General features: G+C 40.6%; 1 protein-coding gene across 6 annotated transcripts in view; it reads right to left on the bottom strand.

Moving 5' to 3' along the window:
* Positions 1-2,760: 2,760 nt before the first annotated feature.
* The window catches only part of fhod1 (formin homology 2 domain containing 1), an 88,054-nt gene continuing 67,301 nt past the window's right edge, over positions 2,761-23,513 (bottom strand). For 4 of the 6 annotated variants that reach the window (XM_041783717.1, XM_041783703.1, XM_041783744.1 and 1 more), the window contains 15 exons: positions 22,919-22,969; positions 21,266-21,420; positions 21,035-21,091; positions 17,431-17,583; positions 17,008-17,180; positions 16,006-16,629; positions 15,757-15,912; positions 15,460-15,642; positions 13,276-13,395; positions 9,046-9,207; positions 8,772-8,962; positions 7,726-7,918; positions 7,189-7,360; positions 6,319-6,495; positions 2,761-3,568 (listed from right to left, as the gene is read on the bottom strand). In XM_041783717.1, coding sequence (XP_041639651.1) covers positions 3,486-3,568; positions 6,319-6,495; positions 7,189-7,360; positions 7,726-7,918; positions 8,772-8,962; positions 9,046-9,207; positions 13,276-13,395; positions 15,460-15,642; positions 15,757-15,912; positions 16,006-16,629; positions 17,008-17,180; positions 17,431-17,583; positions 21,035-21,091; positions 21,266-21,420; positions 22,919-22,969 — 2,650 coding nt within the window. In that variant the 3' untranslated portion in view covers positions 2,761-3,485. The remainder of the gene's footprint in view (positions 3,569-6,318; positions 6,496-7,188; positions 7,361-7,725; positions 7,919-8,771; positions 8,963-9,045; positions 9,208-13,275; positions 13,396-15,459; positions 15,643-15,756; positions 15,913-16,005; positions 16,630-17,007; positions 17,181-17,430; positions 17,584-21,034; positions 21,092-21,265; positions 21,421-22,918; positions 22,970-23,513) is intronic. The other 2 variants (XM_041783725.1, XM_041783710.1) reach the window with 1 other exon arrangement.

Below are 23,513 nucleotides of genomic sequence, written 5' to 3' on the forward strand. Positions count from 1 at the left end.
TTGGAGTAATCCTGCCAGTGAACAACTTTAAACTGGATCAGCTGATGTCTGCTGTTTATATGAATGCACCATAGACTTCCCTCCCACTTATCAGATAATCCAGTGCTTGATTCTTCTTTCCATCAGTGTGAGCTGAAGTGCAACCATCAAACAAATATACAAACTAAGAGATAAGACGCCTGGAGTCAGGGGACGTGAAAAAAATGTGTGTTCTGATGGGAAGGTTTCAAAGTTCTGGATCTTAGATCAGGGGTCTTCAACTACGTCTGTACAAAGGCCAGCTTTTGTCTTGACAGATGATGCAGAGGCATTAATTCTCATGCAGGAAAAAATGCACTGTCAGTGGAAAGCTGACACAGAAAACTACAGATTTAATCAGGTCTGGATTGCTGAGTATGTGTTTATCATGCATCATATTTCCTAAAAATGGCTGACAGGTGGATTTCTGTTAAGTAATTCATGCTAAGACCATCAGGAATATTGATCTTTTTTGGGACTGGTTTAAGAGCTGAGGAGAGTTAAAGATAAAAATATAACCTAAAAACCAGTAAATCATTTATCATCTGCATATTTTCTAAATGTATTAATCTTTAATGGGGCTGGATGGGAGGGCATGGGGGGGCCTGATGTAGCCCCCGGGTCACCAGTTGATGATCACTGTCTGAGATCACTGGCTTTACAAGGTCAACATTTAGATCTCTTGCTGCATTACTGATGGTAATTCTGCATAAATGGGATGTAAAGGGTTTTTGGCATTGGTGGTGATTTAAAAAAAGAAAGGAAAACAGGCTGTTGCAATGTTAAAGTTGTGAATTTATTAACCAAAACAAGCTCAAATAAGCAAAAAACACAAGTCCTCTTGACACTTTACACCAGTGAATGTACAAGAATATATCCAGAGGGCTACTTCATTCAGCTATCCCGAGCTTAATGAGGAGATGAGGAGTTGGTTTTTGATCATTAGGGTCTGCTCTCATCCATAAAAAAACGATCACACAGGGGTTTTCTTACAACTATCTCAGGGTTCATATTAACCCGACAGTCTGCTAGTGGGCCAGCAGTCACAGCCTTTACTCTAGACTGAAACTGAAACAGTGTCACACAGTTCCAGCAAGACTACCTACCCACAGTGAAGCCAAAACCACCAGTAAGTGGTTTGCTGACTGTGATATTCCTGTACTTGATTGGCCAACCAGTTGGCCTGACCTGTTAAGAGGGAGATGAGAGACAGCAGAGCCAACAATACAGACAAGCTGAAAGCTGCTCACTAAGCAACCTGGGCTTCACAACATCTCAGCAGTGCCACAAGCTGATTGCCTCCACGACTCGCTGCACTGATCCAAGTTAAGCACATACAGTGCATTCACAAAGTAGTCAGTATTCAGTATTATGTTGCAGCCTGATGCTACAATCATTAAAATTCATTTTTATTCTCATTAACCTCCATCCAGTACCCCATCATGACAGAATATCATATGAAATATCACATTGACATACGTATTCAGGCCCTCAAGGATCCTCCCATTTCTCTGATCTTTGCTGAGATGATTCTTCATCTTGACTGGGGTCATTCTGTGGGAAATTAACCTGATTGGACATGATTTCGAAGACCTCAAAACCAGGACTGTTCCAAGTTTGTGGTTGTGCCAAATGTCCGTTGGAGAATCCTGGAGGCCTCTGTGCTCTTGGGAACCTTCAGTGGAGCAGAAATGTTTATTAGCCTTCCCCAGATCTGTGCCTGTCAACAATCCTGTCTCTGAGCTCTGCAGGCAGTTCCTCTGACCTCATGGCTTGGTTTTTCTCTGATATGCATTGTCACCCATGAGGCCTTCTATAGAGAGGTGTGTGCTTTTCCAGGACAGGTGGACTCCAATCAAGGTGTGTAAACATCTCAGCAAAAATGCATAGAATTGAGAGGTACCTGAGCTAAATTTGCAGTGTTGTCATAAAGGGCCTGAATACTTATGTCAATGTGATATTTCAGTTTTTTTTTTATTTCAAATACATTTGCCAATCTCTTTAAAACACTGTTTTCACTTTGCCAATAACCAGTGGATTAATGACATTAAAAATGAATTGATTGACTGTAGCATTGAGCCTGCAACATAACAAGACTGAAAAAGGGAAGGGGATCTATACTTTTCTTTTTCTGTATTCTAGATCCTTTTATTGATTATTTCAATTCATCCAGCCATCTTCTGCAGGCGAAGTAAGTCAACCAAGACATCTCTCTCCCCAGCGATGTTTTCCAGCTCCTCCTAAGGGATTCCAAGGTGCTCCCAGGCTAGATGATACATAATCCCTCAAGGGAGTTCTGGGTCTACCCTGTCTGTTGGACGTGCCCAGAAGACCTCCACAGGGGAGGAACCCAGGAGCCACCCTGACCAGATGCCTGAACCATCTTAACTGGTTCTTTTTGACGCGAAGGAGCAGTGGCTATACTTGAGATCCCTCTGGATATCTGAGCTCCTCACCCCATCTCTAAGGCTGAACCCAGACACTCAACTGAGGAATCTCATTTTGACCACTTGAACCTGTGATCTCATTCTTTCAGTCATTACCCAGAGTTCATGAGGTGAAGGCTGGAACACAGAGTGGCTGGTAAATTGAAAGCTTTGCTTTTGGCTCAGCTCCTTCTTCACCACAACGGTCTGGTACAGAGTCTTTCAGTCTTGGATCATGTTATTGATTCACATGTGTGAAAGATTGACTGAATCAAAACATAAGAAAATGTCTGAACACAAAAACAAACCAATTCAATCTTTATTAAAAACCTTTATTAATGATAGAAGGAACACATTCAATCTTACACTAATTTGTAAAATACTCCTCTTTAAGTTAAAACAGTCTTTGTCCTTTGTTCTCTTAAAACACATGAAGAAAAAAAAATTACCAACAAGTCACACGAACTGACCTAAAGTGCAAAATAATATCTCGACTGTACAGAGATATGTGCTCAGATCAATGACTGTACATCCTGTTATTTAATAAAATAACACACATAAACACTCACAAACAGACACACATTAAAGCAGTGGCAGTAAAGTAGAACAGTTCTTTATCACCTTAATGATTTTGTTTTTCTGTTGAACTTTGTTTCTGGTAACGCTCAGAACTTTTCAAAAACTTAGAGACTTCCTCCTCATGTTGGAGTGATAACAGTGACAACATTAAGAGCAAATGATTTACTTTCTTTGTAAATGACCGGTTATTTGATTGTTCAGAACTTTATTTAAAAGCTTATTTCCCCTCAAAAGGTCTGGATGTATTTAAATAATCTCAGCTGTCTACAGTCAGATCTTTGGTGTAACATTTAGAAACATTCATGTTCAAGAGCCATCAGTTAAATTAATAAAACAAACTAGCAACCACAGCAGAGATTCTCCTGCAGAAACACTCCATAATACAATCTGTTTTCATGGCATCCTTCTCTCTGCTGGTCTGGGTTCAGTCTCTTTGGTTGGTGCTGTTCACTGATTGGTCAGTCAGACCTTGTCTGCGGTCTTGTTGTTGAGTCCGAGAGCCTGAACGACATCCAGACTGAGGCCGCTCTTCAGAGTCCTCCTCACTGAAACAAACATACATTTATGTTTATTCATGTGTTAACCAATCTGGTTTGTTTTCTCATGCATCAAACACAAAATATTTCCCATTCTTCCCACGTCTGATCTGTTCGGCTCAAAAACTCCCATCACAGCTTCAGCAGGTAGCTGTTCAACTTCAGTCTGGCTCTGCTGGAGTTTTCTGCCCATCAGCTGGAAGTTTATCCTCACCACTGTAACTTCGCTGAATGTTCATGGTGGTATGATGCTGGGTCTTTGTAAATAATACGGCAAAAAGTACAGTTTAGACCAGCTCTTTTCACAGAGTGACCTCTAGTGCTATACAAGCTAAAATTAATTGATTGCATTATCTCCCAAAGTAACTCTATTTAAATCTTTCAGTTTGTGTTGATTTTGGCACCCCCTATTGGTAAGGGGTGCATCCTACTGCTTTGCTGACCTTCACCTGTAAAAACAAATGTTGGTTCCCTGTGGAGCACAGGGATTTCTGTTTTACTGAAGAAGGTCCACAGCAGACTACAAGCTTCTGAATGTTTCTTAAAATAACCAAGTATTTGGTAATGATCATGAGTTGAACTTTTGAGTCATGTAAACTACAACCTTGGTTTCAAAAAAGTTGGGGCACTGTGTAAAATGCAAAGAAAAAATAACAGAATGCAATGATTTACATATCCCAGAAAATCCGTATTTTATTTACATTAGAACATAAAAAACACAACAGTTGCTGAAACTGAGACATTTTATTGTCTCATAAAAAATATTACCTCATTTTGAATTTGATAGCAGCAACACATCTCAAAAAAGTAGGGACAGAGCATCAAAATGTTGGAAAAGTAAGCGTTTGTAATGAAAAACTGCTAAAGGAGCATATGGAAACTAATAAGATTAACTGACAACAGGTCAGGAACATGGCTGGGAATAAAAGGAGCATCTTAAAGAGGCAGAGTCTCTCTTAAGTAAAGATGGGCAGAGGTTCACCAATCTCTGAAAAACTGCGTCTAAAATTGTGTAACAATTTCAGAGAAGACCCTCAAGATTTTGAATATCTCACAATATCATCAAAAGATTCCAAGAATAAGGAGAAATCTATGTGTGCAGGGGACAAGGCTAAAGGCCAGTACTGGATGCTGGTGATCTTCAGGCCTTCAGGCAACACTGCATCAAAAACAGGCATGAAACCACTGCATGGGTTCAGGAACATTTCCAGAAATCACTGTCTAACAACACAATTCACCATACCATCCACAAATGACAGCTATAACTGTATCATGCAAAGAAGAAGCCATATGTGCACACAATCAAGAAACACTGCCATCTTCTCAGGGACAAAGCTCACTTAAAATGGACTGCGGCAAAATGGAAAACTGTTCTGTGATCAGATGAATCAACATTTAAAATTCAGCTTGGAAACCACGAATGCCGTGAACTGCAGAGAAAAGAGGACAGGCACCAATGCTGACAAAGCTGAGAAGCAGATAGAGGTTTATGAGCAACATATGCTCCCATCCATCCTCTTTCAGGGAAGTCCTCGACTATTTCACTGAGACAATGCTAAACCACATACCACATCCATCACAACAGCATGGCTTCACAATAGAAGAGTGAGATGTTGAACTGGCCTGCCAACAGGTCAGACCTTTTACCAACAGAAAGTATTATGCTCATCATAAAAATTAAAATCCAGCAAAGAAGTCCCAGGACTGTTGGGCTGCAAGAACCCAACATCAGACAAGAATGGGACAACATTCTTCTCCCAAAACTACAGCAACTGGTCTCACTTCTGAGATTTAACAGACTGTTGTAAAAAAAAGAGGGGATGCTTTTGAAAGGTGTTGCTGCCGATATATTCAAAATGAGCTAATATTTGTCATGAAAAGGTAAAATGTCTCTGTTTTAACATCTGATTTGTTGTTTTAGTTCTATTGTGAATTAAATATGTGTTTATGAGATTTGTAAATCATTGCATTCTTTTTTATTTACAGTTAAGATGGCGCCCAAAATTTTTTGGAACTGCGGTTGTATATTCAGTAACCACTGTTTTCAGAAACTTTTGGCTGATTATTTAAGATGCTGATAATAAGATGTCTGGGAAAAGCAGTGCAATCATTGTGTATGTAGTGAAATGTTTCATACTCTTCTTTACCGATAACTTTAACCATGAAACATCCCAAAAACACTGTGGTATTGATATAACGGCATGCCAGACCACCGTTGCTTCAGCCTCCTATTCCAAGTCTCTCTCTTATCTTATGTCCTTCCTCCTTGTTTATTTACAGAAAGCTGAAAGGCCTTCTCAATGCTTTTTTTGCCCACGCATTAGGCTTCTTTTCTTTCTCAAAGTAATTCTGTTCACGGTAATTAATTTGACTAAACCTGAAGAAAAAGAAACGGGGCGGTCTCTCTTCCAGGTAACTTAGTATTCTAACTCTCTTTGGATTGAAATGTCTGCTCAGGGTGACTGCTGCGTCTTCCAGGCATTATCAGGACGCTGGTATGAAATGATTATCTGATAAGGAGAGGATTTACTGAGCAAATAAAAACACTGATATCAATATGATGAGTGATATGAATGTGTTCTGTACACAGAGCTGCTGTTGTGTCTCCACACACTGTCTGACCCTGCAGCGACACACTCCAAACTCAAGGTGGATTGACTCTTAAAGGAACAGTCCAACATTTAAATCAATCTCAGACTCAAACATCTACCTCCAACAGGAAGTATCAAATCAGAAATCCCAAAAGGCCTGGTACTTACATGACTTCCTGTTCACTCGGGACCGTTTGCGAGTTTTGGGACTGGACGGTCTGTCTGAGGGATTCTGGGTAACAGATTTAACAAGTCTGTCCATGATCTCATCTGTGGCATCATCCTGGGAGCTGGTCCCATCCTCTTTGGCTACAGACATCTGGGATGGACTCACTCTACCCAGACCTGAGGATCAGAACCAGAAACAGATTCACATTATGGAAAGAACCAGAGAGTCAAATATAACAGAAGGCCAGAATCTCAGTCGTAACGTGTACTGAGAATCTGATCTGAAGTGAATGTAGGAGAAAATGTTTTGGGCTAGTTTGGTTAGATTCTAGACACCTGAAAGCTGAGTGTGAAACTGTGAACTCAGACTGTCGGTGAATCCGAATTTTTCTGCCAAGTTCAGACCAAATGTAAAGGAAGTGCTTCTGCTGTGTATTACTGAGCTGAGTTTGGCAAGAGAAAAATCTAGGGAAAAACAAATTGATATGTACTCAATTTTTAGCACAATGTTAAAGAGATCAGGAACCTGTTTGAGTTCTCATCCACCTAAAGAGATGTGAAAAATTTTCACTCTTGAGGGAAAATGGGGAGGACACTGTACACAAGCTTTTACTTCACTCAGACTCAGACGCTTTTCAGAGGCAGTCTGAATCTCTGACCTGTTAAAATACAAATGAAGTGAAATCAAGTCGGGCGTCTCATGCATCCAGTCTGAAACAGGATTAAGTAAAGTGTTTTTGCATTTTCTTGTGGACAAAGATCTTTTTGTGAAAACTGCACCTCAGTTTTCAAACCTGTCTGCATGTGAACCAGGCCATAAAGTTATGGAGCTGAACTGAGCATGCTCAGATTGAACAGACTGATTCTTACTGCGGACGGCTCTGGATCGTCTGAGTCCTCGCTGATCTGCACTCAGGCTGCTGCTGATCAGAAGGTTCTTCATGTTCTCATGCTCCTCCTCCTGACCTGGCTCTGCCTCTGCTGCCATGGAGACAGGGGAGGGGCTATCTTCTTGAGGCACCGCCCCCGAAAATTTCTCCGTCTGGATGGAGGAAGAGGAGAATAAAAGAGATTTAACTTTACTGACACAACTTCAAGTCTTTCATGTGCTGAAACTGACAAGATTTTAAAGTTTATATAAAAGTTTGAAATGTTCCGTTTCACCTTCATTCTAGAAGTTTTATGTATTCAGAACAAATATTAACAAATTTTCAACCTTCCTTGCTTTATAACATTTGTCATACAACAAATTTTAATGTAGAAGACACCTTTCAAAGCCACCAACTTGAGGTCTAACATGACTCTACAACTTAACTTAAACTGTTAAAATGGCCTCAATTAAAGATGGATGACCATATACTTCTATTTTCTTCTATTTTTTCTATTCTCTTCTTGGAGGAAGTTTACCTCAGTGATCATCTTTCCCCGGGTCTTTGTTCTCTCCCTGTGAGCGGCTCGTTTCCGTTTCATGGTGAGGACGCGTTCTCTGGTGGTTCGATACTCCAGAGAGAACTCGCTGATGATCCGACAGAAACTGGTGACTTTAATGTCTCGGACTGATGAGGACGGCTGACCCAGGAATAACAAGAAGGAGTGAAACCTGCAGGAGAGGTGAGGGGAAATGTTAGTGACAAATTAGACAACTGCTAACCCAGGACTGGAGAGGAAGCGTAGGACCTGTAGGAGAAAAGTAAAATACAGGTCATTGCATTCTGTTTTTATTTACATTTTATACAGTCCCCCAATTTTTTAGTACTGGGGTTGTAGGAAGTCTGAAAATAAACTCAGCACAAAAAGTAAGGAAAATTGTGTTTGGTAGATTATTTCTTTGTTGTAACAATGCTTCTTGGTAATAAATCTTATACCATTGGAAAGCCTGTTTATTTCCTTTTTAAATGATGCCACATTTGTAAGGAACATGCATTTTTGAAATGAGCAGCAGAGCTGAGAATGTGGGTTGTGCCCATGAAAAATTTGCCAAATCTTTTCCAAAACTGAGCAGCCCCAAAAGCAAATGTACAAAGGTTAAATGGCACCATGTCTGATGAAAATCAGCAGACAATAATACAATGATCTGGGCATCTCTACAAAACAGGGCACAAGATGACGGGGAGAACAAAGAGAATAAGGGAGAGAAGGAGGAGACAGAAAAGGAGATGAAGGAAGAAAACAAGGAATTTAAAGGGAGAACCAGAGGAAGAAGACGACTGTGCTGATACCCTCCTGTGGCTAACATAAGAAGATCCTCTGTGCAGGCCTTCAGGAGAAGAAGGATGAGCAGGGTGACAGAAAGAGGAAAAGCAGAAAGAGAAAGGGGATGGAATGGAGACGTGGTTAATGACCCGCCTGTGGATCTACTTCAGTCTGATGACCAGTCTTATCATGATCTTCTGTAGGTGGTACTTAAGGAGGAGAAAGAGAAAGATGACAAGAGGAGAAGCAGCATGCTGTACCTGTTGATGACCCTCCGGTGGACCACCTTGAGGATGATGATCCTCTGTGTGCAGTCCTTCAGGAACTCTGTCAACTTGTTCTTCAGCAAGGCTTTGGTTTCATGTTTGGCCACCACCTTCAGGTTGTCCCATGATGCTTTGCAGCGTCTCTCCAGCTGGACCAGGTTCTCAGACAGCAGCTCAAAGTCCACCTGGAGAACGAGACACTCACCTGGTCATCACCTGAACATCTATAATGTGGTATCAGAGTAAACAAAAAGATGTGATGGTTTACTTTGGCGGAGCGGGTGATGGCAGGGATCTCTGAGTAGATATCAGAGGATTCTGGGTAATTGTCCACCACCTGGCAGCAGGTGTGATGCAGCAGGGTCTGACGGTGCACGGTGTCCTTCACCTCCACCACCTTCTCCAGGTAACCCAGCTCAAAGCCTTTAGCCTGCACGCACAAACACACACACAGTATGTGGTTAAAGCTGCAGTGTGCAAACAGATCAGGAGGTCAGTTTCTGCCCTAAATCTTTAATCTGTGTTGACAGAAACAACTCAGTTATCAGCAGACAGTCAGGAGATCATCCCCAAAAGGAGGAGGAGAAGGAGAGGGAGGAATAAGAACAGGAGAGATGCCAAGAGGAGGAGGAAGATGAGGATGAAGAGAGAAGGTGAAATAGAGGATGCAGCTACCTTACTTCTGAGAAAAGTAGCACTTTTGAAAAGTTTTGCATTGCCAAAAATAAAAACACCTTTGCATCCCATTGCAGAGGTCAGAGATTTTTTTCCAGACAGCACTTAGCTGACTCTACATCAACATTTAAATGTATTATTGACCCTGCCATCATTGCACAGCCTATACAGCCCATCATTTGCAACTGCAGGCTATTGGCAGGCATAACAAACACAATAACCTTTACTGCTCTTTCAAAAGGGGTGGCAGAGATTCAGAGGGCTGTGCTGCCAACAAGTATAATAGATCAGAGCAATGCAACGTTACTTCCCACTTGTCAGTGTGACCGTGCCCCCATTTGCCCTCAGATTGAATGGCGGTAGGTTAGAAAACAGTAACAATGCTATTAAAAGCTATTTGATGTGTTTTTTTGCCTTAAACAATCTAAAAGCTGTAATTCAAGGCTTGTTTTGTTATTCTTTATTGATCATAGTGTCAAAAAGACTTCTGCATCTTTTGGCTGAAACTAGAGAGGACTAAAGCTGCAAATGTTGGTGCTGTGTTCTTAATGACTTTAAGCTAGCAATCGCTCTGTTACAGCAGGAGCTGTAGTCTGTCTGCCTGTTAACAGTTTTTTCATACATTCCTTAACTTATTAACCACATTCAAGTGTTTATATCCAACACACATAAGGTATGTGATGTCAGTTTATGACATCTCCACCAAGATGGGACTGGCTGTCCAATTTGACGGAGGTAGCCTGAACACACCCTCATGTAAATCTATAAATTTGTTTATTTCATATTTTTAGGATGAAAGTATTTTTTCATAAATGGCCTACATCAGGGGTCATCAAGTAGGAAGGGCTGGATTTAGTCTCGACAGAGACTCTGTGGACCGAACTTTCAAATAAACCAAAACTGAATGAATACTTTGGGCTAATTAACATACTATTGTATTAGTATTTTATTTCAAAAAGCAGAACTTTTTTAGGCATTACTAGTGAGATCTAAACCGATCTGTAATGCAGCAGGCCACAAGGAGACAAAACTGCCCAAAGAATTGGCATTTTTAACCCCTTTAAAATACTTCATCTGGCCATTTCTGCAACATTTTTTGCCACTCTTTACCCATTTTTAATCATTTTTGCCACTTCTAAACCAATTATTGACACTTCTTGCTCATTTTGCCACTCTTTAGCCCCTTTTTGACACCTTTCTCTTAATTATTCCCCCTGTGTGCCACTCTTTATTCATGTTGCCAGGCTACTGTAGCTATATTTATGCTACATTTAACCATAGACTGTAGAAAGAATTTAACAAACCCTGTGTGAGATCAGCTGTCTGTTTATAACAGGCAGACTCAAACAGCTTTGGAAGCCAATCCGCGGCGGCTTCCATATTGAAATTGTGGTCTCAACCGAACGTTGGATCAACTTATGGCCTGCCCACTAAGCTCGACTTCCTGTCAGCTAGCTAGCTAGCATTCTGGTTGACAGAAACGTAGCTTCTGCCTGTCGAGCTATCTGTCAATCAAATGAGACACTCCAGTCAGTCTGAAGTGAGGTTTTTCCTAAATATAATCTAAACAATTGTGGTACAAAAAAATTCACCCCATGTACAGTGAGAGCACATGAAGACACTAGCTAATGAGACATGTTTGGTTTGTTAACCAGGCTGTAAACCAGTTTATTTCTAGTGTAAAAACCGGCTGTTTAATAGGTGTCCACATGGGACTTCCGCTGTTCCTGCAGCCAGCTTCAAGTGGACACTCGTATTGCAATTTTCTTCACTTCCGCATTGGCTTCATTTTTCAGGACCGGAGGTTGCTGCTTGCTTTTAACCCATTTTTGATACTTTTAGCCTCTTTAACCCAATTTTTGCCATTCTTTAACCCCTTTTAAACCACTTTTCCTGCATGTTTTCCCCCTTTGTGCCACTCTCTTATCCATTTATGCCACTTTTCAACTATTTTGCCACTTTGAATTCATTTTTGATACCTTTTACCCTTCTTTCCTCTATTACCCATTTTGCACATTTTTGTCCCTTTTTGCCACGCCACAGCCCATTTTGACACTTATCACCCATTTTTGCTACTCTCTAACCCCCTTTCACTACTTTATCTGTCCATTTTTTGCAACATTTATGCCAAAAATAAATGTAATAAATATTTTCAAAATATTAACTAATAATGGCAGACAAGTGAATGTCTGTAAAAACAGATCAAATGCAAGGTCATTCTAAGACTATTTCAATATTAATTGTTTCTGGGGTGAATTTAACCGCTGTAGACAGTTAGAGCCAAAAGATAGTCTTAAAACCACAACACCTTCTTTTCCTCCTTTTCTGAATTTTACGATCTTCTGGGGGGCTGGATAGGAAGCTTTGGGGGGCCTGATATGGCCCTCGGGCCGCCAGTTGATGATCAGTGGACTACATTTTATGTTTGTTCCACTGGTCATTAGATTTTTACTCCCAATAACCGTTTAACCCTACAGTTTCATATTTTAAGCTTTTAAATCCCTAATGACACAATCTTTCCCATTGACTTCTATTCATTTTTAAGGATATTTTTCCGCAGAAAGGGGCGGGGTTTGCATTGTTTGGGCAGAGTACACAGATGGGTCGCTCTGGTCTAAAGCTCAGTGAAAACCCACAGAGCAGCTGAGTTAATCAGCTGATTAGCAAACTCATCACACCTGCAGAGAGCTGGCATCTCAGCTGACAAACACAGGCAGAGAGCAACAGGGGAAAAGGCTCAACTCACATTACTGATGAAAAAAATGTGGCTTTTATCACAAAAATTGATGTTTGTCTTTATTGTAGGTTGAGGCTGTGAAATCTTACCATAAACAGGTGTATAAATTTGATGCTGCTGACAGTTTACATTTGAGTTTTAATCACACAAATTATGGTACTTTCAATATTTAATTTCAATTGTCAAATTTCTCTGCACAAGTCTAAATTCAAATAGTTCAAGTCTTTAATTAGAGGCTAAGTTTTAGCCCTTTATACTTGGTAGTTTGGTGCTAAATATGATGATGTTGATGACAAAGGCATCTGTGAGCTGATTTATATTTTTAAACAGCTTCGAAGCCAAAGAGCTGGAGATAAACAGAACCACAGTCTGGATACCACTGGTTTCTTGAAGCTGATTGTTAAATATTGGCACCTTTCATTAACTGACATTTGGTTGTGATGAAGAATTAACTGAAATCCAATTAAGTGAGTTTAATTTACTGTGCAGTGGAGAATCTCACAGTGCGACTGGAACAGCCCTCTGCTCTGTTCTGAGAGGAGGATTTTGGAAGAGCAGGTTTTGGATAAAACAAAAATCCGATCAAAAGAGACTGACAGGACAGCATTACAGGTTGCATACAGCACAGGATGCAATCAATAGGAAGATGCACAATCAACACCTAACATTTGCATTTCTGTGTTTCGTGGGTGAGGGGGCTGGGAGACCAGACGAAGAAAAAGGTGTGAAGAATGCTCAGAGGAAAGCCATCTGACTGAGAACATTTAGTTTTCTTATTAAATCACAAGGTGACACATGGGCTCACTGAATGCCCATAGCAGAATGTTTAGTAGCTCTTGTTCTTCTATTCCACCATGCAAAGCTGATATCAGAAGTCCTGCTCCTTCTTGATTTTGGTTGGTCATTGAGGTAGAAATGACATTGTCAAGCACAGTGCTATTCCCAAACTATTGGCAATTAAGGGTGAGTGCAACAACCAAAAATATCTGATGTTGAGGATGCTAATACACTGTGGACAAAGGCTGTAGCTACCTCTGAAATAACAATAACTACTCAGACATGTAAAGTGATTGTTTTTGTTCTTACGTTGGAGCTGTTGAGGAAGTTCCCGATGGCCAGGAGTGTGGCAAGGATCCTCTTGAAGGTCTGATTGGAGGCGAGCTGCTCCATGCCTAGCTTCAAGTCAAACAGTGGCTCTGCGATCTCCTGTGGGGATGACACAGTTTCAACGTCAATATACTGTCTGTATCAATCATTGAATTAAACTAAAGTATGCCTTGACTATTTCAATTATGGGTGTTCCTGCCTTATATCTTTCCTTTTAAGATTTATATTGGGGCTTTTTTACCATTGTTGAAGGCCACTGACAGACATGACCTAACCACAAGGCCATCACCAGCCCAGTGCCTGATATATCTATTGAAATATTTCCTGAAACATTTAGACAACTGTTGTTCAACTACTGGATTTTAAGAGCAAATATCTAAATTTACTCCCCGTCATAATTCAAAAGCCTAACCTGGCACGCCAGATGGATTTGTTTCACACATCCACACAGAAAACCTCTCAAACACAGCGTTTGGGAAAGGGCAGAGGCTTTGAAAAAAACTCAGAGTGTGATTGGGTGAACGTTCTGTCTGTCACGTCTTTTCGGGCCAATCAGAGCAACAAAACACGTGATGTAGCCACTACCGAGGAGTGCGTGCGCAGCTACCAAGGAATAATGCGAACCATGGCGACTGTAGACATGTCAGCACACGACTTTTGTCATTTTTGAAAAAAAAAACAACTCACTGCTGTTCTTTGTTCTTTTTTAACGAAGAAATGTCATCAAGTTCTGATGAAACTGGCACTTTAGCAGCATTCACGCTAATCTCTTCCACCTTAACTCCACCGGCCTCTTGTTGCTGCTCGCTTACGTCACGACTCCATCACACCTGAAAGTACTACCCCTCGATGCTTATTGATCCTGTCACTTTCTAACTGGGTTCAGACTGTTCAGATGGGAGCTTTGCAAGATGGTTTCACCAGTGAGAAACACAGAAACAGGAGTATCTGTCTAATTTGCAAGGTTAACAAAAACCAGCCCTCTCCTACAAACTAATGTGACATTTAGTGAATCAAATTCTGATCCTCTGCTGCTTGACTTTATTAAACCACCACTACACAAGAACAGGATCAGGCCAAGTCAGTCTTTATGACCTACTAGTATCTCTCAACCTAGATCCTTTTGAATACTTTTTGTTATACATGTCTAAAAAGTGAAAAGATTTTTGGGTTTGAGCTTTTCTTGAGCTTTTCCCAGAACACAACAGGACGGATTCTTCTAGAGATGATCACGCATGCTGCTACCTTGATTGATAACTTTGTAAGTAAACTCTGCTGCTCATCCCACAAATCCATGCTCCTTACAAATATGACAAAGGGAAATAAACAGGCTTTCCAACAGTATAAGATCTATGACCAAGAAGTATAACCTTGCAAAGCAGATGGATTTGCCCGTTTCCTTGCTTTTCACTGGCAAATCCATCTTGCAAAGCTCCCATCTGAACAGTTTGGGCCCGGTTAGAAAGTGACAGGACCAATCAGTATCGAGGGGCAGTACTTTCAGGCGCAGCAGCGTCATGACGTTAACAAGCAGCAGCAAGAGCTGGTGGAGTTATGGAGGAAGAGGTTAGAGTGGATGCTGCTAAAGTGCCAGTTTTATCAGAACTTGACGAGATTTCTTCATTAAACAAAGAAACAACAAAGAACAAAGAAAAGCAGTGAGTTGTTTTCTTTTCAAAAACGACAAAAGTTGAGTACTTACATGTCTATAGTCGTCATGTTTCGCATTATTCGTCAGTAGCTGGGCACGCGCAGCTCGATAGCGGCTACGTTTTGTTGCTCTGATTGGCCCGCAGAGATGTGACAGACAGAACGTTCACCAAGCTTATGGTAATCTTTTATTGTGTTAAACTCTCTTAGTCACAAATCTGTTGTTTTTTGTTTAATTGCTGATTCAGATAGGACGTCCTAATGATGATTGGCTGCAGGTTTGTAGCCACTTCCAAGTTAACATGTCCTGTCCTTTAAAAAAAAAAAAAAAACTTTTTGTCTGATAATTGTCTAGTACTAAAATGTTGTAAATAAATCCTTCTTGGCAAGTTACAGTATGCAGGAGTTTAGCTGGATTTATTGATGGACACTCTGCCCTCCTGCACACCTCAGTAAAATAATTTTTCTATTTAGTCTCACCATGACCAGGTCTTCTGTCTGAGTGTATTTTACCTTCTCCAGTGCCTCATAGTTCAGTTTAAAGGCCCAGAGCTGCAGGCGGGGAGTCAAGGCGCTAATGGAGGCCAAGCTGAACAGAAACTGCTCTGCCGTGCCAAGAGGAACATCAGGATTGGCCAGCTGAGCCTCCTGGATCTTCTGCTTCTCCTCATCTGTGGGGGTCATGGTCAGGATCTTCTGCTCAGAAGGGGGGGGGGGGGTGTTAATGGTCAGTGTGATTTTATTTCTAAGGTGCTTGTTTCATTGTAATGTATTTTCAGCAAAGACATGCTGGCTGGTTATGTTGTTTACCTCGATGCCCTCCTTACTGATGGCGAACTCGTCAAAGTTGAGGATGGCGGTTTTGATGACGTGGATAGCAGGCAGGACAGTCATCCCGATGTTGATAGCATTACTCCTCTTTGGGTCCAAAACAAGAATCTCAGACTTCTTTGTCTCAGGTCCTTTCTGCACAAATTTCATGTGAACAACAGTTTAAAAACAAATTTACAAAAGGTCTAACAATAATCGGAATGTAGAAATGAACCATTCCCTGGTTACCTTGGCAACAGGCAGCTCCTTGGCTTTAGACTCAAACAGGTGTTCGAGTTTGGAGGTGTCCACTGCCACCTTGTCAAGAGACGCCCACACGGTCCCCCGACCAAAGCGACACTTCTGAGGCCCATCAGCCTGCTTCAGCTCCTTCCAGAACAACTTCACCGTCTTCTTCTTCTTCTGGGTGGAAGCTGCCGAGGAGGGGGAGGAAGGAGGAGGGGGAGCACCAGGTGGAGGGGGAGGAGGTGGAGGAGGAACTAGACCTCCTGGAAGTGGAGGAGCAGGAGGAGGAGGGGGAGGTCCGGCCGGGCCTGGAGGAGGGGGAGGGGGAGGTGGTGGTGGTGGAACTCCGGCCATGCCTGGTGGAGGAGGAGCAGGAGGAGGGAGGCCAGAATAACAGGAAGGGGCAGAGGTGGAGTCAAAGGTGTCCATGTCCAACACGTCAATGTCCTCCTCATCCAGCAGGTCCGAGAAGTCCAGGTCTTTGATGCGCAGGGCGGCGGCGCTTGGCTGCAGCTGCTCCCAGGCATCAGGAGGGCCTCCAGGGCCCAGAGGACTCATCTGGGTGGACTCCAGACGGCGAGCATGGCTCTCCATGTCAATGCTGCTCTGCTGCCGGAGGTTTCGGTTCTTAAAAAACAAAACAGAAAGAAAGAAAAGGCACAATCAAATAAGATTTACATTAAGGCTCCTTCATAGGTAAGGCCAGGATTTTAAACTTATAAATATGATTATTAAATCATTATCATTATTATTATTATATGAATATTTAAGGTTCAAAATTAACACTGGTTACAAAAAAGTTTAAGAATTGCATCAGTATAGGATTTTAGCATTCAGCCTTGAAAAAAGGTAATGATACAGGCTCTTGTTCTTGTTACAGTCTAGATTTTGTTAGAGTGGAACTACCCTTTATTCATCAGAGGCTCCTTACATTGTGTTTCTCCACATGTTGAGTAATTACACACTGAACCGAAGGTTAATCAAATATAGCTGCTTTGTCCTGACCTGTCTCTCTTCAGCCAGCCGGGCCAGAGCTGCTTGTGCAGAACCTTCCAGCCCCTCCAGCTCTGCCCTGCGGGAGGCGCTGCTCTCGCTGGGACCTGTGGGCTCCACTGGTTGAGCATTAAAGCTGGACAGACGCACGACCAACAGACGACCCCGACTACCTACATCTCCACCTGAGAAGAAAAACACACCGCGAGGTCTCACTCTGCTTCAATTTCCAGCAACAAAACAGGTCAGTGCCATTTTTGTCTTGCATATCAAGTATGGTGCTGAAGAAAAGCATTTGTATTTCCTTTACATTTTTCTGACTGGCGGTGTAAGTAATAGTGCAGAGAAATGGTTCAGAGAAACCCTTTAACCAGTGAAACTTTTCTCAGTGTATTCGGTGTTTAACAGACTGGTCTCTTTTTGCTCAGTTCTCACCAGGCTGGAAGCTGCTTTCTTCCTCGGTGGTGTCAGGAGCAGCAGCAGCAGTCTGGCTCAGGGGAGCTGAGGCAGAGTTTCTGGAGTACAGCATGTCCAGCAGAAACTTCTTGTCACTGGACAAAGTACTGCTCGGCCGCTGCACTGAGGAGGCTACAGAGAGACAAATCTTACTTTGTTTACATAAGTTCCTTCAGATTAAAGCAGATGTAATTCAAAATATTAGAAACATTTCCTTTAGTGTTGTGCAGAAACTTTTAAAACCAAGGGTGTAAAATAGGTTTTGAATAACATTAAAGGATACATACAACAATTATTAATCAATATCAAAGATTCTATAAGCCAGAACAGAGAACAGAGAAGACCAGAAAACCTGAGTCCTGTACAGGGCAATTTATTTTTTACTTTACTACACCATGCAGCCATTAGTGCTTTTATCCCCAACCCCATCATTAAAATTGTTCTAACAATTATCAAAAATCCAACCATGCCTCCATCCATGTGGCAATTCCACATACACCAATCACTGCTTCAGTTATTTGATTTAAGAGTTTCCTCAGCATTTTAGTGAATGAAAGATTGAATTAATGATAAATTATTGTCATTGTTAAAATAATGACAAAAGGCAGTTTAGCACAGCAACTGTAAGAAAGAAAGACACTAGAAAAACATGTCAGTAAAATGCACTACTTAAAAAAAAGGTTGCAGCTTAGTAGGAAAGGAGGCAAATGTATGGCAATATTAACAGCTCTAAACATAATAGTAGCTGATATATCAGGATAATTGCAGGCAAAAGGAAAAATTGTTTTAAAGAGATAAGATGCAGTTTGGTGTCAATACTCCAAAGTTTTCCGTGCCGTTTGACTGCTGATAACTTTCGTCAGCTTTTTCTCATGTCAGTGTTACTACAGACTGGTAAATGAGAAAATTAAAGCAGTAACACCTACTGTCCACTAGGTGGGGCCCAATCTCCACTGGGCTGACAAACAGGATGACTGCAGTCTGAATAAGTGGAAAAAAACCAACTCTCTCACTCACTATTTGAATTTTTTTCTACTGTAGATCTAAGTCTTTAGATTTAGATCCTTTATTCTTAATTTAGTCCAGATTTATTCAATGAAAACTTAATATTTTAGTCCAGTTTTAGCCAATAGAAGTCCCTACATTTAAGTCTTAGTTTTAGTCTTAAAGTTTGTTTTCTTTGAATTTAGCTGATCAGCCAAATCAATACACGTTAACCTTCATATTGAGTGTTTTAACTCATTAATAATATGCTTTAAAATATACTGATGAAAATACTGACATACCTTATATAAACAGTGGAGAAATATCAGGGATTTTGAACATCCAAAGGTCCAGCACCTACATTTAAGTCTCGCCTCAGTCTCAAGATCTGTTTTAAGCTAGTCTTTGTCTAGTCGTTCTTATGGAAAAAAAGAAGTCGACAAATACTTTTTGTCATAATTTTAGTCTAGGTAATGAGCAATTAATAAAAATTCTGATTAAATCACAGTATGTTTTGTATATGTTTCAAAATACCAGTTTATTTAAAAAAAAAAAACTTTTCTACATCAGAAATGTTTAGCTATTCACATCATGCATAAATTCAAGTGTCAGCTTTTTCTGGAATAGTTGGCAAAAAAATCCCACTCTTCTTTGTTTTGTATGTTTGTCTTTTTCAAAATGAGGAACACAAGAAATCATCGTTTAATACATTTTATATTGAATTTGTAATGAGTCAAAACAATTGCAGTTACAGATTTTTCAAAACTGTCTAGCTTTAGTTTAATCTGTGTTGGTTTTAAATCCTAACGATTTATTGCTGGTTTGTTATGAAATACATAGGATAAGATAACTCAAAAATAACCACATATCAAACCGTTATCGATTATTTTCCCAAACTCTTCAACCCTATTTTTAGTCATGAAAATTAACACTGCTATCAATTTTTACGACCTTGTTAAACCAATCAGTCTCTTCCCAACAAACACACTGAATTTTATTTATTTATTTTTATTTCTATTATTTTTTTAGTCTTATGGTTTTATCTAATTGATCAGATTTATTTCATTATACATTGATTATTTATTGAATTATTTAATATGCAAATTTTGATTATGGGTAAATATTTAATGCATTTTTATTTCTTACATGTATCTGTACATATATCTACTGTGGCAAAGGTTGAAGGGAGAGAGAGATCTGAATAAGAGGACGAGAATAGAAGGAGAGCTGCTGTAGAAGGAGAATCAGAGGATGAAGCTGAGTGTGATGTTAGTTTGCAGCCGTGGAGAAAACTACAATTTACAAATGATGGACTACAAATCCCACATCTATTGCCTGGTGTCTTCTTACCATGCTGTTAAATAAATCCAAAAGAAGTTTTAAATTCCATATGAACACTGAGGTTTTTACAGGTTGTGAACCAGTACAGCCATCAGCATGAGGCAGCTTTTAGCTGTTGATCCAGTTTAGGATCAGAGAAGAGAACACCTAACCTCAAACGCCAGATGGATTTGTTTCACACTTCCATCTGGGAAAGCTTCAATAGGAAGAGGCAGGGGCTTTGAAAAAAACTCAGAGTGTGATTGGGTGAACGTTCTGTCTGTCACATCTCTAAGGGCCAATCAGGGCAACAAAACACGTGACGTAGCCGCTATCGAGCTGCGCGTGCGCAGCTACTGAGAACTAACGCGAAACATGGCGACTATAGACATGTAAGTACACGACTTTTGTCTTTTTTTAAAAGAAAACAACTCACTGCTGTTCTTTGTTCTTCTTTTAACAAAGAAATGTCATCAAATTCTGATGAAACTGGCACTTTAGCAGCATCCACGCTAATCTTTTCCTCCATAACTGCACCAGCTCTTGCTGCTGGTTGTTTACGTCATGACTCCATCTTGCCTGAAAGTACTGCCCCTCGATACTGATTGGTCCTGCCACTTTCTAACCGGGCCCAAACGGTTCAGATGTGAGCATTGCAAGATGGATTCGCCAGTGAGAAACAAGGAAACAGGCGTATCCATCTGCTTTGGAAGGTTAGAGAACACCTGGAAGGTTCACATTTCTTTGTTTTTTTTTTGTTTTGTTTTGTTTTTTTTCTTGAAGATTTATTTTTGGGGTTTTCTTATGTCTTTATTTGGAGAGGTGAGAGAGTGGAAGAGAGACATGCTGGAAAGAAGCCACAGGACGACTTGAACCCAGGACTCCTGTGTACATGAGGCACGCCTTTAACCACTAAGTTGTCTGGGCCCCAGGTTTACATTTCTAAAGTTAAAGATGATGAATGATTCCTCATTCATTATTTTAATAATGTATAAAAAAGGTCTTATTTTGTTCAACATTTTCTTTACTGTAACTACAATCAAAACAATGAATTGTGGGTCATGTTTTTGTTATCATTTATAAAAGACAGTTCATTGCATATTAGAAGCCATGAATCTCCTGTCTGTACAAATAAGATAATCCAAACAGCTGAGTTAGGAACCTTCCAGACAAAATAAGACTATTTCTACAGACCCTCCCATTCCCATTAAACTCTAATCCTTCAGTGATAAAAGCAGAAAGTGGCAGGAAAAGATTGGTGGTATCTGTAGTCGCTCACCTGGGTCATTCTGGGAGTCTGAGTGTCCGTTTGAATCCAAACTGCTGGAGGTCGACACTGAGGTAGAAACACATGAGAATGAGGACGATCTAGTAAATAAATGGATTCTTTAAAAGATGTTTTCTGAATAACGACACTTCATAAATGCAGATCTAAATATACTTCTTTAAACTGATATTGCTCCTTATAATATTAATGTGACTATAGTTTTATTTTCTTCAATAGATTTACCCTGCCGGGACGACTCCTCACCACCAAGCCCCTCTGTAGGCTTCAGGCTCGGGGTTATGACATCATCAGATGAGGACAGTCTGGACTGGCTCAGGTGTTTACTTCTTCTCTTCTTCTCCCACTGTGCAGCTGCTAGGCGGTGCAGGAAGGTGTCTCTGCAGAGGGACAGGTAAAACAGAGCAGGTGAGTTAGAGCCAACATGGCGCCACTGGACTCAGACATCTGGGAGCAATGGGGGAAAAACAGGCGTCACTTTCACATGCTGCTGAGGTCAATTTACTGTAGTAGAATAAATAAGTCAATTTTTTGTTTCAATTCATTGGCTGACATGATTGATAAAGTTGGTCTCATTTTTCTTCTTCTTGTTATTTTATTATGATGACCAAATGTGAAAAAACAGTGTTCACATTTGTAACTGAAGATCAATTTGTTTGGATTTATGCTTATGGTATTCATGAAAAAAATCACCCAATCAATTTAGAATTTTGACTCCATTTACAGAAAAATAAGATGTGTAGAAAAAACAGAACCTTCACAAATTTGGCATAAGGTAAGCGGTGAGCAGCCTGACGTCAGATATTTTAAGAGTCTCAGTTTTCAATGCAAAAAGACAAAATAAAACATATAAAGGCCAAATTTAATTTTATCTGCAGCATATGAAAGTAGAAAGAAACAAGCCATAAATTAATCTACTCAGCAGCACTAAACAAAGATGGATGGATTTACTTTCTTCTTCACTGCAAACCCAAAACCAAACCAGATCAGGCAGAATAAACACCAGTGATTAGAATCCACCACGAACAAAAAAAAAAAAAAACCCTCAACCCTATAGAACCAAAACACACCATCTCAGATTCTTCAGAACTGGAATAAACTCACACCAACAAGCTCTGACTTTAAATTAGACTGTTAAATTGTGGAAATTTGCTGCAAAAGTTAGAAAAAATACAAGTAGTCAGAGTAAAAAGTAGTACCTTATGGCATCTTAATCGTATAAAATATATAATCTACGGGATTAACATTGACATTTAAGTTGTTTTACACCCCTGCAGTCTTTTCACTATCCACTTCAGACCAGCTTTGTTCAGCTTTAGTTCAGTTTGGTAACTTTGAAGGTGGACCTGGTCCAGGTCTGAGGCAGCACAGATCTGCCTGGTCTGTAATCAGCTGTCTGGACTTCATGTCTGTGTTTAGTGGCTGCAGCAGATTCCAGAAAAATCACACAGTTACAGTTAGCCCCGTTTATGAGTTTCTATTGTTCTAAACTTAACTACAGGAGAACAATGGACCCAGACACGGAGCAGGAGACACACAGAGAGAAGAAAACAGGACAGATGAGGTTTTCTCAGTTAGGTAAATCAAACTAAACCTCACAGAAATCTAAAGAGATAGAGAGTCTGATCAGCTGATTTCTGAACCACCAGCAGGAGGAGAAAAAGCAGCTGAAAAGATGAAAGCATCACCAACAGCTGCCTGTTTCATTAGAAATACACTTTTTATCACGTACACCAGCAAAATCTTTCTCATCACTAAAGCTTAAGACCCACTGAAAACAAACACCCAGGCTGCACACACACAAACAGGGGTCCCAAACGGAGCCACAGGACCCAGGCGCCATCTCCCAGCATGCAGCGAGGCTGCAGCAGTACTTACTCAAACTTCCTCAGAACAGGCTTGTTTGGGTTAACATTACGGTCATCAGAGCTGCAGAGACACAACACAGAGCTGAGCAGGACGAACACAAACAGAAGCACACACTGACCTCTTCATTAGGTACACCTGTTCAATAACACACACATCTAATCAGCTAATCATCTGGCAGCAAACAGTTAATTTTGGCATGTAGACGTGGTAAAGCTGATCCGCTGAAGTTCAAACCGAGCATCAGAATGGGGAAGAGAGGTCATTTGTCTCTGAACGTGCCATGGTTTTGGCGGTCTGGATGGCTTTCATATTGTTTACGCCAAATTCTGACCCTATCACTGAAATGCAGCAACAGAAATTGAGACTCATAACTCTGGGCAACATTTTAGTCCAATTTTCTATTGTCCAGTTTTGATGAGCCTGTGTGAAGTTTATCTTTATTTTCCTGTTCTTAGCCAACAGGACTGGCACCTGGTGTGGTCTTCTGTAACCCATCTGCCTCAAAGTCTGCCGGGCTGTGTGTTCAGAGATGCTCCTCTGCATACCTCGGTTGTAACCCGTGGTTACTTGAGTTATTGTTGTCTTTCAGTAAACTTTAAACTCT

Source organism: Cheilinus undulatus, linkage group 1 (genome assembly GCF_018320785.1).
Source record: "Cheilinus undulatus linkage group 1, ASM1832078v1, whole genome shotgun sequence".
Classification (NCBI taxonomy): Eukaryota; Metazoa; Chordata; class Actinopteri; order Labriformes; family Labridae; genus Cheilinus; species Cheilinus undulatus.